The following is a 16,971-nucleotide window of genomic DNA, read 5'->3' as shown; positions in this document are numbered from 1 at the left end:
CTTCAGTGGGCTCTAAAGACTCAATGGTCCCAGTTCTCAGGTCTAATGACAGATTTTCTTCAGATTCCGAGCAAGGTTCGACAGGATCTTCTGTGGTGGACTTGCACAGAGAATATCCTAAAAGGAGAACAGTTTTGGCAACCATGGCCGGAGATTACAGTAGTGGCGGACGCCTCACTCATGGGGTGGCGAGCTCATGCCAACAATCTGACAATCCGTGGTTGTTGGTCTCTATGGTGTCCAAACTACACATCAACCTTTTAGAGCTGAGAGCAATCAGACCGCGCTGAAGGCTCTTCTTCCATCTGTCAGAGGAAAAAATGTCCTGATAATGACGGACAACACAGTGGCCATGCATTATCTAAACAAAAGAGGTGGTGTAGGGTCACTATCTCTGTGCAGAGAGACAATGCGGCTCTGGTATTGGGCAATTCAAGAAGGAATCTCCTTAACGGCAGTTCATCTAGCTTGGGAGGAGAATATGACGGCAGACGCTCTGAGCAGATAGAGCACGAGTGGAAACTGGCTCAGGAAGTTATTCAAGAGATCTTCGCCCTTTGGGGAACCCCTCAAGTAGACCTATTTGCGACCGGAATCAACCATAAGTGCGAAAGGTATTACTCAAGGGAATTTCCCCCGGGAGGAGCCCTAGGGGACGCGTTTGTGGTGGAGTGGAACTTCCCACTATTATACGCGTTATCTCCGATTCCGTCATTCCTCAGGTCATCAGGAGATTGAGACGGTTCGGAAACAGCATGATCCTAATTGCCCTGGATTGGGCCAGGAGAACGTGGTACCCGGACCTTCTAGACATGTCCATCTGTCCTCCGTTAAGTCTTCCTCAGAGAGAGGACCTTCTCTCACAAATGGAGGGCCAGTTTCTCCATCCACTGGTCAAGATTCTCAACCTTCATGCTTGGTATCTGAAAGGCTGAGATACAAGGATTGGGATCTTCCAGATGACGTATGGAGGTGTTGCTTTCGGCAAGAAGACCAGCAGCAAAATCTCTATACCGTTGGAAAAAGTTTTGCAACTGGTGCAGAGAAAAGAATGTTGATCCTTTTCTATGTTCCATTCTGGAAGTGTTGTTCTTCCTCTTGTCCCTAGGGCATAGAGGTCTAAATGTTGGGACCATTAAAGGTTATCTTGCAGTGCTTTCCATTTTCAAGCGCTTTGTCGGAAGAATGCTCTTATTTCAAAATTCCCTTAATAGTACAATTCCTAAAGGGACTCGCCAATTTGTTTCCTCCTTACCCTTTCCAAGTACCAATTTGGGATCTTAATCTGGTTCTAAAATTCTTAATCTGTGCCCCTTTTGAGCCCTTGCACACTTGTCCATTAAGATTACTAACCTGGAAAACGTCTTTCCTAGTTGCAGGCACTGTCTTCTGGGCCAGCCTATACTGTCTTCCATAGGGACAGAGTGGTATGAAGGGTTAAACCCTCATTGTCACCTAAAGTTGTGTCCGATTTTCATTTAAATTAGAATATTCTACCCGCATTCTACCCTCCACCTCATCCTAGTAAGGAGGTGGAAAGATTGCACAGGTTGGACCCGAAAAGGGCTCTAAGCTTTTATATTTCTAGGCTTTCCAGGCTTGGAGTGGATCATGAACGTTTTATTGGCTACACCGGAAGGAAATTGAGTCAATCTGTGTCAAAACAAACCATATCGCGTTGGATTGTGCTTTGCATTTCAGAATGCTACAGATTGTCGGAAAAAGACCCACCAGTAGGCTTAATTACCCATTCCACCAGAGGCATTGCCTCTTCGACAGCCCTTCAAAGAGATGTTCCCATAAAATCAATTTGTGAAGCAGCAACTTGGTCATCGCTGCACACCTTTTCAAAATTCTATAGTCTGGGTGCTTCCCAATCTAAGGAGCTGAATTTTGGTAAAGCAGTTCTATATTCTGCCATATAATGGTATCAAAAATCTACTCCCTCCTCCAGAGAATCTTCTATACTGCTTTGGAAGTCTATCTAAGATGAGGAATATGTTGTCGGACACAATCCATTCGAAGAACAAGTTACTTACCAACTGGTAACGTTCTTTCGATTGGCTGTTCCTCCAAAGTATTCCTAATCACCCTCCCATCCTACCCCTCTGTAGATTTTCCAGGTTATTGCCACTTCAACTCTCGCAAGGCTAATACCTGACTACCTGCACAATCTACACAGTAGAGAGAGGGGGAAAAACAGAACTGAGGCCAGCGGGCGCCGCGTGTGCTACTTGTATACCCGATGACGTCACCCTCGACGGAGGCCTTCGAGGGACCATCGACTCGATGACATCGACGCCTTCTGCCAAGAAAAAAGTTCCGAAGCAGCTAAAGCTGGATGGAATACATCGAAGATGAGGAATACGTTGGAGGAACATCCAATCGAAAGAACGTTACCAGTTGGTAAGTAACTTGTTCTTCACGTCACTGCTCTTGGAAACGTAGTTTCGCCAAGAGAAGGTATTTAAACCTTTGAGAAATCTAAGACTTCCTGTGGCACTGCACTGAAGGTGCTATGTGTCACAATGTAAAGTTGATGCCTATGTAGCTTGTCAGACCACAAAGTCAAAAGAAACCGATTTTAAATCACAACCGGGCCCAGATGGGCTGACGGCGGAGTTCTATCAAGAACATGTGGCTATATTAGCCCCCGAGTTGCTAGGGGTGTGGAACGAGTCTCTGCGGCTGGGATCCCTTCCCCCGACACTACGTGAGGCGTTATTACGGTTCTGCTCAAGCCTGGCAAACCTGCTGATGATTGTGGATCATACCGGCCCCTTTCACTTATGAACCTGGATACAAAAATCTTTGCCAAGGTGATCGCCAATCGCTTCCTGCCTGTTATTCCATATATGGTGCACGACGACCAGTCGGGTGTTGTGCCGGGGAGATCCACATCACACAATATCAGGAGGCTCCTTAACGTCCTGGCACAAATCGATCAGGATGTGAGTGCAGTTGCGGTCACCCTGGATACCCAGAGGACCTTTGACATGGTGTCTTGGAGGTACATGTGGCTGGTCCTGGAGACCATGGGCATTGGGCCTAGGATGATTGCATATATCAAACTGCTGTACACCTCTCCGGTCGACAGGGTCCGCGTCAACTCTCAAACGTCCGCCGTGTTCCCTGTCTCCAGAGGCACCCGCCAGGGATGCCCGTTTTCCCCGATCCTGTTCGCACTGGCCATTGAGCCTATGGTGGACTTTGTCAGGGAGCGCCACTCACGCAAAGGGTTACGGCTACAGGGTACCCCCGAGATTATTTCACTTTATGCAGACAATGTACTACTGTTCGTCAGAAACCCTGATCGCCACCTCGACCCTATTTTGCGCGACATCACTCGTATCGGTACATACTCTGGATTCACCATCAATTATGCCAAATCCGAACTCTTCCCCCTCACGGGCTCCACGATTCAACCTGCCACAGAGTACCCGCTACGGTGGTCTCCCGACGGGATTAAATATCTGGGAGTCCAGGTGTCCTTGACCAAAGAAGCTCTCTTAGCCAACAACTACCTGGCCGCCGCAGAACTGGTGGGAGTCCAAGATAGCGCGTTGGCGCGCTCTCCCGTTGTCATTGGCGGGTAGGTTATCACTGGTTAAAATGATTTCACTCCCCAAACTGTTGTACACATTCACGAATGTTCCCATATGGCCCGGCAAGAGGTACTTTGCTGATCTACACAAGCTGTGCGCTCATTTCCTGTGGCATTCTGGTGCGGTACAGAAAAAATGGGCTGCCATGACTCTCCCCTATGAGAAAGGCGGGTTCACTGCCCCTGACCTGATGCGGTACTGGATTGCCGCGCAGGCTGCCACCTACTGGTACCCTGGGCCTCCCCCTCACCCGCATGTCAAGCTAGAGGCCCTTGCAGCCTCTGGCACCAATATAATCACCTTGATCCTACATCAACAATATCAACCAGACTCGTCCATAGACCCAGTCCAGACCACCAAACGGATATTTGCAGCGGGTGTGGAGGAACGCCCATACTACAAGTGGCTCCCCGCATGGCAGTTCCCCGGATTAGAACCTACAAACGACATGGCTTTGGCACGACATTGGCGGTCCCTGGGGTACCTGGCCCTAACCGACTTTTACTTGGATGGGCTATTCATTACACCACAGACCTGGAAACCGGGTCACTCGGGATCACCATTGGAACTGCTGCAATATTAGACTCTGCGCTGCATTCCGCGATATGTGGCCCGAGTTTCCCCACGAGCCCCCTGATTCCCCTGGGATTTTGTACATCGCCAACTCGGGCGAGGCCCACGGGGTGGTATCATCACTATATAAACTCCTTCTCACAACTGCTACACCGCAACTGTCTAGAGTGCGGGACGACTGGGCCTCCGAACTGGAGGTGGAACTCGGGGACCAGCTTTGGGGGAAAATGTGTTCTCACACTAATAGGGTCTACCTCAATTTCCGATACCGCACCATACAGTATAAATTGTTGAACAGGCTCTACCACACCCCGCGCAGGCTCTCCAGGTTCGCCCGCTCCAACCCACGGCTATGTCCTCGTTGTGGCGCAGACGATGCAGGCCACTTACACATGTTCTGGGACTGCCCACTAATAACCCCATTCTGGGAGGAAATCCTGAAAACTTTGTCTGAAATGTGTGATGCAGTCATCGAGCCTGACCCGCTGGGGGTACTGTTTGGGGCTTGGGGGGACGAGGGAGCCAGAGGGGCTGCTAAATTCTTGAATGTGTGCTGTGTAATTGCAAAAAAATGCATCTTACAAGACTGGAAACGCTCTGCCCCCCCCCCCCCCCGCCCTACCTTTCGGAAATGGCTGAACCTGTTGACCTGGTCTCGGAATTGCGAGGAGGAATACATCAGCACCCTCCCGGCACAATCCCAGCCCAAAAACATTTGGACTGCCTTTAATAGTTACCTGAATGGCCTCAAAGCCAGCTCCTCTACGGATAACTCACCGTAATCAATGCTACTGTGTGCTTTGTTACTTGATGCCCTATAGGGCCGTGACCTCCATGCTATCGCTACTCACTATTCATATGTGCCACTGAACTCTGTTCATATATCCAAATTGTCTCTGTATAGCTGCTCTGATGTGTGAGTTTGTCATCTGCCTCTGCCAACAAAAATAAAATTAAAAAAAAACATGAGTGGGAAAAGGTCTTGCACTCTCCAGGTAAGAAATTAAAAGTCCTAAAGTCCAGAAAAAAGTGCTGGGGTCTCTAAGGTAGAAGGGAATTAGCACAATTCTGAGAATTCTCCCTAACATCCAACAAGGCTTCACCGGCTCAGATGCAGGTAGTCTTCTTCGGATGTTAAGTCGGCTGTTCGTCTACATGGGGATTCTTGGCTCCAGCGTGGATATGGAAAAAATGGCTGCAGGAGTCCTCTTGGACGCAATCTGGGCTGTAAGCAAGTTCAAGCCAACCAATTTCAAGGATCTGCACTACTAGCACTCTGGCGGTGGGAGCCAGCCAATCAAGTAGCTAGTTGTTTGGGAGAATGTTCATTCCGATGCCAATTCCTTTTAACCTTAGAAAGACCCCCAGCTCTTTTGCTGGACTCGGGGCTTTTGGTTTTTTTACTCCTGAGTGGGACCTTTTTTCTCACTCATGTGTTTTCTGGACTATGATTTGCTATGTTCCTTACTATTTTATGGAGTCTGGTATACTCCATATGTATCTGCTTTTGCATTGTGACACAAGCACCTTTTGTGCAGTGTCACTGAGAAGTCCCATAGACTTCATTTTTTTGGGTGAAATACTTTTCCCAAGAATAGTAAAATGACCCCTGTCTTAACTTTACTTTATGGGTCCAGCACACACCACCCTATGTGGAGTGCCGGGGGTTACATAGTAATTCCTTTAACCCATTCCTCCTGTAACATGTTAGACTAACTCACTTGAATGGCTGGTGGCAGTGGTTTCTTTTTTACTACCTTGTGACCTGTATCTGCAGGCTAATACCTCAGCTGCAGTGCTGCACCCAAGGGTGACCATTTCCTCAAAATGGCCCTGGTTGGGTTTTTTTCGCTATGTTTGTTAGCTTCTTCTAGGCTGGTACACCGTTGTTTGCATCAGGTTTGTGTCCTTTGTTTAGTTTGCCTTTGGCGGTTTCAGCCCTTAAGCCCGCCATGGCTCCATTGTGTCTGGAAAGGCAGGAAGTGAGGGAGGGGCCCAAACCGTCCCTGTCCTTTGTCTCTAGGTGTGCCTGAGTGAAACCAGTTCCAATTGGCCGCTGGCTGTCCTGGAGGACTGCCGCCCTGCTGTGATTGACAGCCTAGGGCTGTGAATGAATGGGAACTTGCATAAAAAGCATAGTTTTTGGGACTAGAAGCAATCGACCACTGGAGGACATCATCCGAAGCAGAAGACGAGAAGACGCCAGCAGCACCATCCTGGACCACAAAGTTCCTGGTGAAGCCCTACAACTGTACTGACCCTGTTTTTGAATCGACAGGGAAGACCCCTAAAGGACGACTTCCTCCCTTCGGCTGGTGTGGCCACCTAGCCTCGAGACGAACTCTATTTTGGCGCAACCCCCGACTTGCTGCAAAGTCCCTCTCGAATGCTGCCGCAGGAGCCTGCCAGACATCCTACTTTCCGTCACCACGACCAAGGACCAGGAACAAGGGTCTACTGCATTGCATCGTGAACGCAACCAGCTGGAACACTTTCTACATTTTCAAGGTACTGTGGGGCTTAGGGTATTTTATCTGTTTGCCATTTTGGGGTGCTTCCTTTCTTTGGAATTCCGATTTAACCCTACACTAAGTTGACCTCAACTTTAAGAAGAGCATCAGGACTTTGTCCTTTGACTTTGGCTTCAGATCCTGTTGGCTTTGGCAGTGCGCGTTCCCTCAGAGGTTTTAAATGTACACTTTAATGATTGGATAATAGATGGCCTCGATCCCTCTGGGAGAATCTAAATGTTCTTATAACCCATCAGTCTGTTCTGATCTAACCTTTCCTTCTTAAAAACTCAGTATTGCAAAGGTGATGCTATATAAATGCTGTACTGACCTCAAATGACATCTCCTGGTGCTGGAACATGTGTAAAACATGAATGAATTACTCGCCTGCTTTATTCACTTTTTGTACTGAATCCTAACTTTTTTTTAATGTTTACAGCTAATTACTGCTTTTTAAAGAATGCTATAAATATCTGTGAATAAATGTTTTATATAACTAAGTGTGTAAGTGTCTTGAGATGAGTCTAGCTGTTCAGTCACACTAAAAACTTGTGTAGTACAAGCCTATATTGAAAGGTGGGTTACCTAATATCAAGAGACAAATCTTGTGTAGTCCCACACCAGTTGGACTGCACTAGTTCTTGCCTAACAGGATGGGAAAGTGATTCGGGGCATTCTGGCATATTGTGCTTCTGTTTCCACCGCTGCCTGGGGCAGACTAGGCCTTTCCCTAAAATGGTGGTGCTTCAGTATTTCCTGCAGCGGGGTATAGTGTTAGGCATAATTGCATAAAGTACCCTCTGGGACCCACACATACAATTAGGACTACAGGTGTAAGCAAAACCAATCTTTGGTAGAAGTCTGTACTACCCAGTTTGTGGTAGCGAGCTGAGCAGCCAGGCTTATCTCTAGGGAATGTGAGCAGTAAAAAAGGTTACACAGCAGCGGTCTTACAATCACAGTGGTTCAAGTAGACACTTCCTCTCAAGGTTTCTTGGTAAAACACTTATTAATTTATTACAGTCATTCAGAAAACATTCACTAGAAGGAGGCAACTTAATATCATACACATACGCTTCAGTACCAAACGGATAAGTAAATTAGGCTCCTCTGAAATAGGAGCAAAATGGCATTTGTCACTTTAAATAGGAGGACAAAGGCACAAGTTAATAGAATAGATCACAAGTACTTTCTTAGACAGTGCAAATAGTTTCAGTTCATTAGAGGACCCGATTCAGTTCAATGGGCCTAGGCCAAAGTCAATGGGCTAGTGTCTTGGATAGGAAAGAGCAGTTCTTGTAGTAAACTGTGAAGTCTTTGCCAAAGTTCTCAGAAGTAGTTTGTACGATAAAGAATCATATATGTTGGGTCACAAGCTGATTAGGCCTGCAAGTTGGGAAAGTTTCACAAACTTTCACCGCGAGAGGCAAGTTCTCTCAATCGGCTTGGCAAAGTTTCTTAATATGAAGAAAGGCTGAAGACTTTAGTTCCTAGCAGTTACTGCAGATCTCACTGTTCCTGAGCCTCAGTCGTGGGGACAAGAGGAAGGACGTCGGGGGTCTCGTGCACTGCGCAGGGACGGGTCAAACAAGCTGGCAAAATAGATCTTCGGTTTGAGTAGCTGTAATCAAGCACACAAGCTGGTGTTCTCCCCCCCTGGTTAATCCCAACCCGCTCCGAGAATGATATCCAGGTGGCTTACAAGTTGATTGGTCCCACCAACTCAAAGGAAGAAGTCGTCCTTGAAGGGGCTTCTCTGTCGAGATGAACTTGGCAATTCAGGCCTGCAGCAGGGTTTCACCGGGCAAACCAACGGTCCAGGAGTTGCAGCAACCATCCTCTTCCAGCTCGTCTTCGGTTCTTTTGTTCCAGTGGTCGATGATGCTTTCCAGTCCAAGAGACTCTCCCTTTAAACAGTTTTCTCCCTTTCATTCCAGCCTAGCTGCCACTCCACCAGCAGGGTGGCTGCCCTTGCCGGACAGTCAACCAGTCAATCACGCCGGAGTGCATTTGGGTCTCCTAGGAGACTAAGCACATGGAGTTTCTGGCACCTCTCTCACTACCTGCCCGCCAGAGGCGGTCTTCAGTCCTGAAGGCCGCCAAAGGCATAGAAACAAAGGGACCAAACCTAGTTTGGCGCGCAGAGACAAACACTCAAAAGACCTTTCCAAAAAGAAATGGCGAAAAAAGAAGACCGGGACCTATTTAAACAAAGGGGCTTAAGGTGCCATCTTGAAAAACATGACTCCCGCGATTTTTAGCTTCAGGTGTTCGCGGTCGGGAATAATCATGGTAGTTTGTTGTAAAACCACTGCCACCGGCCATTTCGAAAGGGTAGCATTTGACTGTCACATGAGTTTCTAGACACAGGGGATACTAGGTAACCCCTCCAGCACACTATAGGAAGATGGTGTGTGCTGGGTCTAGGAATTTAAAAACTAGGAAAGTCAATTTAACTTTACATTCTCTGGGAAACAGTAGTTTCTGATGTTTGTTAATCTGCTTAGAATCACATGCTGTGCATAGTCCGACATCCAGTGGTCAATGCTGAGTATTGCATCCTGTTTTTCGAAAGTCGAAAAGGGGATGTCAACATAGGCCTGTAGGTCCCTCAGATGGTTTTTTTCTGCCCAGAATACTATTTGCCTTATGCAGAGCTCGTAAGAGACATTGCCATTTACCATTTACTCGACCCCTGGTCGATTTGTCAGTTATTGTTAACTTATACCACCTCCAGCCCTCTTTCGACGGCCATTCAATTTCCCCGCCGAGTCAAGATCTACGGCGGTGGTTTCGACGGAGGTTATCCTATCGGCGCTGCCGAACACGTGACCCGGCCTCGCCGGCCTACACAGTAGGGAGAGTGGGGGTCGAGGTGGACATATCTGCTTCTACTAGAATGCCTTTCCTTTTCTCCCCCCTTTCCTTCCGGGTTGTTATCACTGGTTACATTGTCAGCTATGGAGAGGACTCCTTTTAGATTTTGCCCATGTTGTAGGGGCAAATTTCCTTGGAAGGACAAGCGTAAGCGGTGTAACTGCTGCTTACCCCTCGACCACAAAAAGGCCGGGTGTGCGGCCTGTAAGCTCCTTCATCCAAAAACTTTGAAGGAACGCAGGGTCAAAAGGTGGCCAGCCTACGGCATGTCGAAGGCTGATTCCTCACCCGCGGCCGCCAAGTGTGACGAGGGGGATAGTGATAACGCTACCTCCGCAACAGAGGTTGTTGACCTCTCATTGGAGCGCTCCCGCTCCATCGCATCTGTCCCCCACTCCGAAAAGCTCGGCCCCGGCCCTGCTCATGGGAATGTACACCCCGGCGACACTGACACCCACGAAAAAGTCACTAAACACACAACCCACGGCCATTTGTCGAGTAAATCGAAGAAGGCCTCAGCGCCAATGGAGATGCCAAATCAACCGGCTGCCTCCGCTGACCGTAAGGGCCGGCAGCCCTCCCCGCAGCCGCATGCGCGCCTAGCGACTGGGCCGTCTACAACTAAGGGCGCTACCAGCGAGACATCCATCGAAACGCCTTGGAAGAAGGCGTCTGTCGACCGTAAGGTTCTGGCTCCGCCGAAAACTATTCACGACCAGCCCTCGACAGAAAAGTTAGTTGTGGAAAGCATAGCTAGAATTGTCTCCAAAGACTCACAGAAACAGCAAGTGAAGGAGTCGCCAAAGCCCACTCAGAAGATCGGGGAGACTCCAAAATCTACAGAGGGTACGCCGGAACCTCCCCCCATGTCGAAGGGAAGACCCAGAGATACGTCCCCATTGTCGGGCCCATGGGAAGGCTTCTCAGAGTGACGGGTATATCCTCCACTCTATGGGAGAGTTCTCGACGCCTAGAGGCGGAGGAGCAAGACTTTCAGCCACTTGACCTTTCAGGGTCATCCCAGTGGACTAAGGAATGATTTGAATCATGTATGGACAGGCTAGATAGGTTTGTGTCCACCTCTGAACACATTTTACCTAAAAGGCCAAGGGAGAGGTGCTCCCTGAACACCCTAGAACCAAATTCCCAAGACTTTTTGACCCACTTGAGGAGGAAATAGATACATATGACCTCACTGAAGAGGATCCTCACTTTCAGGAAGAATTCCTAAATACTGAAGATTTACAAGACCCTGTAGGGGACTTTGAGGAAGACACAGACATGTGTGAACCACAGCCATGGCAGTCCCCAGGGGCATCAACTGACCCTGATGTTTTAGATCTGCCCTCTCCTCAGACCACGCCGGTCAGAGAACCTTCGTCTGTGGACAATCAACCCACATTTAATGCAATGCTACGCAAGGCGGCTGCACATTTTCAAATTGATACGGGGGAGACTACCCCAGAAGTAGATTTTGTTGAAAGAACAATGAAGGAAAAGCTGCCTGCTAGCCAAGCCATACCCCTCCTCGCCTCAATCAAGAGACGCCTCGTTCCCTCTTTATCTACACCTGCATTAGTTAGAGGTGTCAATCCAAGAATCGAGAAGCTTTTTAGCCCCTCACCTTCTGATCCCTTATATATTAGGGGTAATTCCATACCAGATTCCCTGGTAGTAACCACCAAGAGGGAAAAGGCGGGGTTCTGCTATCTACTAGCGAAGCACCTCCAGACAGAGGGGAAGAAGCTCTATGCTTTAGGGAAGAGGATTACATCCTCGGCAGCTTTTGCCACGCGAATTGCCAACAATACAACCTTGTTGGCTGGTTACGCCGATGCCCAATGGGCACTGTTGCATGAAGGCCTACAAGAAGTCCTGGAGCCCTTGCGAACCCAATTAGCCACTGTGACAGAAGGTACTCAGGTAAAACAGAGCATCATCAAGAACACCTTAGATGCTGCACAAACGGCTGGCCGTTCCCTAGTCCAGGGCGTACTCCTTAAGCTACATGCTTGGCTCAGAAACTCTGGTTTCAAGCCAGAAACGCAGGCGTCCCTTATCAACAAACCCCTTGAAGACTCAAACTTGTTTGGTAAGGCGGTTGATGATGCACTGGAAACAGCTAAGAAGGAACACACAAAACATTAAAAACCCTGGACCAAATCACAAGACCTCATAATAAGCGCGGTTATGGCAACAGGTGCTTTTTTCGTGGCCAACGACAAACTCCGCAACAATACACCTCAGCCAGCAACTGGTCCTCCCCTCAGGGAACCACGGACAGTATGCTCAGAGTACAACGTCGTGGCAAGGGAATAGGTCGGGGCCCCGCTCCTAGAGGCTCCACGGCTACCACCACCAAATGACCCGAAAGTTTGGGTCCCCTCCCATGCATCTGTGGTCAGGGGCCTTAGTGAAATGTCTTCATGAGTTAATTACGATCCAGGCAGGACCTCGTAGTTAACACGGTACAGTAATGGTTCCTATATTTAAGAAGAGTGCTTGAGATTTGCCCAGGTACTAGCAACCAATTTCCCTTTTGGACTTGCTTGATAAAATCTATTCGAAGGGAATTTTGAGTTGTATGGAAATATGGTGTGCGGATAGAAATGTGGTGTTTCCCGGACAAGCTGGGTTTAGAATTGGAATTTCTGCAGTTGATCAGACATTTAGGCCATCATTGATTTTGTGCAAATTTGTCTTGTTAAAAAAACATCTAATTTGAAGTATCAGAAAACCTGTCAATCCCTGCATGTCTTCTGCATGTAGCACAAACGCTATAGTCCAACAACTTTCTGTGGTTCCGTGGGGTTTGTTGGCGGTTGAAAGTACTCCGAATGGTAGTGCCTGGTAATTTTCCCAAGCATTTTATTATAAGAGCTCTGTCCCAAGCAGTGGATTTGCATAAAGTCCAAGCAAGATCAGCGATTTGGCGTGGAGATTGGCGTCATGGGAACACACCCATTGAAACACCTTATTGGACTCCTTCAAGTGCCCATTCTTTACGAGTTGGGTTAAAGCCTGGCCTACAAAATATTTTCTATGTCAGCAGAATAAAACTACTATTATATTGGCTACAGTTCTGGAATAGTGTGGACTTTTATTCTATTGTGAAGTTATACATGATGTGTTTTCCTCTGTGGGGGCAGAACAAATTCCATAGTTTGATATGTTAAACTTGTGTTATGATCTTTGTTTTTAAAGGAACCTCCACCCCACTCCTCACCCCCAGCATTTATGGTGGTTCATGCACCAAGAACATCATAAAGGCTGTATGAAATGATTGGTCCTTAAATGACATGTTGAGTAGAAAATATAAACCTTCCCTATCTGCTTGAAGATTAGCTACCTTTGAAACTGCATCAGAAAAAGCACTAATGCTGAATTTACCTTTGGGATTTTTACTTTTGTTCGACGTCGCAGCTAGTGTAAAAGAGGTTTGTCGCCCAAATGCGCATATTTATCAAACAATTACATACATTATAATCCACTTATTGTTGAACTGCTGTATAGAAGGCCTAGAGGACAGTGGTTAATTCCTGCAATAACAGTTTTGAAAATGGATAATACTACCAATGCTTTAAATGCCTGCAAGCTAGCAAATACCAAGAACCTACTACTAGCAATCTCCTCCTATCTTACTAGAGCAAGGAGGGCAAGAGAAGGCTGTATGTTGCTTGCATCTTCAATGCAAAAAATCAAATGTAATCTTATTTTCAAGTACGTTTTAAAGAACTGTTAATGCAGTTATATTACTGAATATTACTACTATTTTTATAATAGATGCAAATGTAAAGTAACCACTTTGCTTGTGCACCATACCTTAATTATATACATTATTGCTGTAATTGTATGCATGTGCTGTTTACAAATGTGTTATTATTTTGTTTTTAAGTAGAATGTCCTTGTGATGCGTTTTATATCTGCTTTTAAGGCACAATGGCAAAATAAAGCTTATGAATTGATTGAATGCTGAGTATAAGTGTTGCTTTTCTACTCCAGATATCAGGAATGTAGACATCTATTTAACAGAGTAGATCAGCAATTTAACAAATCATCCAAAATACCTCTGTGACCTACATATTTATTTTTCCTTCTTTAGATTTTCATTTCCCGCACGTATGACCCAACCACTCATTTTGAGACTACATGTGATGACATCAAAGACATCTACAAGAGGATGACTGGATCACAATTTGACTTTGATCAAATGAAGCGCAAAAAGAGTGACATCTTTGGAGACGAACAGCAATAAACTACTGTGCATGTAGGAGGGATGAAAGTTGGCTAATACAAAGATGTTTCAGGAACTTAATGAACACTGTATAAAATTGGGTATTGTAAGCCTGCTTTTGTAAACTCATCATTTGAGAGATTGAAGAGTATTGCACTGGTATCTGCTCCCTTTTTCTGAATATCATGTATGAATTTTCATTACATCAGGGATGCTGTCCAGAATTGGCAAATAAATGTTAGACTTTTTTTCTGTCCAAATAAAAATGAAAATAAGCAAGATAAAAACTGTACAGAAACATGTTGCACAATTAACTGGTTTATAGAACGTGAAACCGTTCTAAAATACAATATTTGCATTTTATTTCAGATTTTAAATGATTCTGACTATTTTGTAATTAGGTATTAAGCTGTTCCTGGGTTTGTTGGATCAGTGAAATTTGACACCTTTGCCATTCTGCTTCCTAATATTAAGGTGAATCTGAATTCTCTGCTCTGTGGTTTTAGGCAGCAAACCTGAAGTGTTCCCCATACATCTTAACTTTTCTTCTTTTGTGCAAGTTATCACATAAGTGCCCCATTGTACTGTAGCTGCAAATGCTGTTGGTGTGTGGATCTGGGAAGCACAACTCTTGCCCAGAGCCAAGCTTTTAAACCATTTATGGCAGTTGGGACATCATTGTGCCTACTGCTTACTTTGTGTTTTAATCTAATAAAAATTACAAAGAAAGGGGAATTAAAAAGCAGGCAAAATGTGGAGACCTATTCTGTACCCTTTGAATTTTTGAATGGAGCAAACTGCAGTATTGAGATGATGGAGCTTGGGTGTTTCGGATGTGCCATTTGATTGGGTTCCAAATGAATTTGGTACTGCAAAGTATATCGACCATGGAAATCAGTGATACGATTCACTGGGTTTTTGATAGACTGGCTCTGTGTTATATAAGAAATGGACAGTGGCTTTTTTTTTTTTTTAGGATTTAAGATATTTTAATATTCTTGAGCACATTGTTCAGAAGAACAATCTTAAAAACTCAGCCACTCTCAAACACCACACCTTGAAGGATTGGTCTTCGCTCTTTTAACCATCTTCAGAAATGCAGGGTTGCAAGTCATAGTTCTTTTTTGCAAACACACTATCATCTTCAACCCTCAAGCTTTTGTCAGTCATTGTCTCCACTAGGAAACTGAGGTAATGCCCTTGTCCCTTTATCCCAAAAGGTGTACATCGAATGTGCTTCAGGCAAGTTGACTTTATGCTGGGCTGCCATATGGGAAATAAATGGGAGCCAAATGGCCAAAAACATTTGACTGATGTCTTTCATTGAGTATGTGAGTTATTTTGCCATATTGTCCCATATTATAAAGGTTGGCTTGACCACTGTACAACTGTCAGACAATAGCTTGGTTGCCAGTCGCCAGCATCAACCGCCCAAACTGCATTTACCTCAATGTGACATTTTGTAAAACGTCCATGCACTTAAATGGTTATTGGGCACCACACCACCAATGTTCCCTCTAAGCTGTGCGCATGTGTGCTTGCCCAGCAACCTTCTGGGTGCCGCTCAGAAGAATTTTAGCAGTGCGCACAGACAAATCCCACCAATTTACAAAGATTGAATAAGGCACAAGCAACAGCAAATACCTAATATTTCCTTTCTCATAAAATAAAGCTAAATTGGACTAACTAGTCTTGTTATTCTGGTCTAGCCTATTTTCATTGTCCTACTATGCAAGCATGACCTTAAACACATAAAAATCAAGACAACAGAACATACATACAAGAGGTTAAAAACACCTATCAAAAAATGGCTTCACGAACAGAAGATATGGCTAAGATATGCCTGCAAACATTAACCAAATAAGCTTCCCTGCCCACTCATGACTCCTTTACCTGACTCTACCACACTTACACCTTCTGACACTAGTCCGCCCCAGGGCACATTCAGATATTACCAGACAACCATGACTATGCCTACCTTGTCTCTGCAAAAGGCTACCAGACTTGTACCTACATTCACTTGTTTTCTGTTTGTTATAATATGAATTTGTATTTGTTTTATTTGTACAGCGCAGACCAGGCCGAAGAGCAACCGGGCGCATATTTTAGTGGAACATTACATTACAGGTAGTAGAGCATTACAGGTAGGACATATCATCACAGTAGTCCCAACAAAGTGTGCAATTGACATTACAAATCAAGGCAACAAACAGCACGGAGCAAAGCAGGACTAAGTTCCACATGGCCCGTCCAAAAACAGAGGAGCGGTTGTTAGTGGGATGTAGCTAACCAAAGCTTGGCTTTGTGTTTGAATTGGTTAAATGAAGGTAGTGTTCTGATCGTGAGTGGTACGGTGTTCCAAAGCTTGGCTGCCAGGACAGAGAAGCTGGCGCCCCCGGCAGAGTGAAGCTTGAATCTAGGGATCGCAAGACCTTGGGTTTGTGCAGATCTGAGTACTCGTGCTGGTGTATATTGAGTGAATCGCGAGGCTAAGTATGATGTGGCCTGGTGGTTGATACATTTGTATGTGAGGGCCAGTGCTTTCAGAGAGATCCTTTGGATGACGGAAAGCTAGTTGAGGTTCTTCCTTGTTTCTGAAATGTGGGTAGATCGGGGGATGTTAAGGGCTGCTCTAATGGCATTGTTTTGGGTAGTCTGAAGTTTAAGATTGCCCTGGTTAGTGCCTTGGTACAGTGCATTGCAGTAGTCCAATTTAGACATAACCAAGGTCCTGGCCAGGGTAATGCAGTTCTGGGCAGTAAGGAATGGGCGACAGGCTGAAATCCATTTGCATGTGTATGCAGACGCAGCGACCACTGAGTTAGTTTGTCTGGTGAGTGTCAAGGAGGCGTCCAGGTATATACCCAGAGTTTTGGTGTCTTTAGATACTTTAATCAGATTGCTGTCAATGTTAAAGGAGCCAAACAGGGGACTCAGTTTGTTAAGTCTCTGTTGCGTGCCTAAGATGAGAAGCTCAGTCTTATCATCGTTGAGGCACAGCTCGTGCTGGGCCATCCAGGCTTGTATGACAAGGTAAATGTCATTAAGGGCTTTAGAGTCAGCAATGTAGTCTCCCGTGATGGGTATGAGTATCTGGGTGTCATCAGCGTAATTCATGTAGGTGACACCCAGATAGTCAAGCACATCAAATAAAGGTTTGGTGAAGACATTG

At 45.9% G+C, this 16,971-nt stretch overlaps 1 protein-coding gene across 1 annotated transcript in view; it reads left to right on the top strand.

Annotated features, from left to right (window-relative positions):
• GDI2 (GDP dissociation inhibitor 2) overlaps window positions 1-15,104 on the top strand; it is a 404,570-nt gene extending 389,466 nt beyond the window's left edge. Inside the window, exon 11 of the mRNA XM_069629650.1 lies at window positions 13,668-15,104. Within this exon, the coding sequence (XP_069485751.1) occupies window positions 13,668-13,820 (153 nt within the window). The 3' untranslated portion in view covers window positions 13,821-15,104. The remainder of the gene's footprint in view (window positions 1-13,667) is intronic.
• The last annotated feature ends 1,867 nt before the right edge of the window (window positions 15,105-16,971 follow it).

The sequence above is a fragment of the Ambystoma mexicanum genome, chromosome 12 (assembly GCF_040938575.1).
Source record: "Ambystoma mexicanum isolate Mex_15411 chromosome 12, UKY_AmexF1_1, whole genome shotgun sequence".
In the NCBI taxonomy this organism is placed as follows: domain Eukaryota; kingdom Metazoa; phylum Chordata; class Amphibia; order Caudata; family Ambystomatidae; genus Ambystoma; species Ambystoma mexicanum.
Note: the sequence above shows the minus strand (reverse complement) of the source record. Positions and strands in the feature narration are given on the sequence as shown.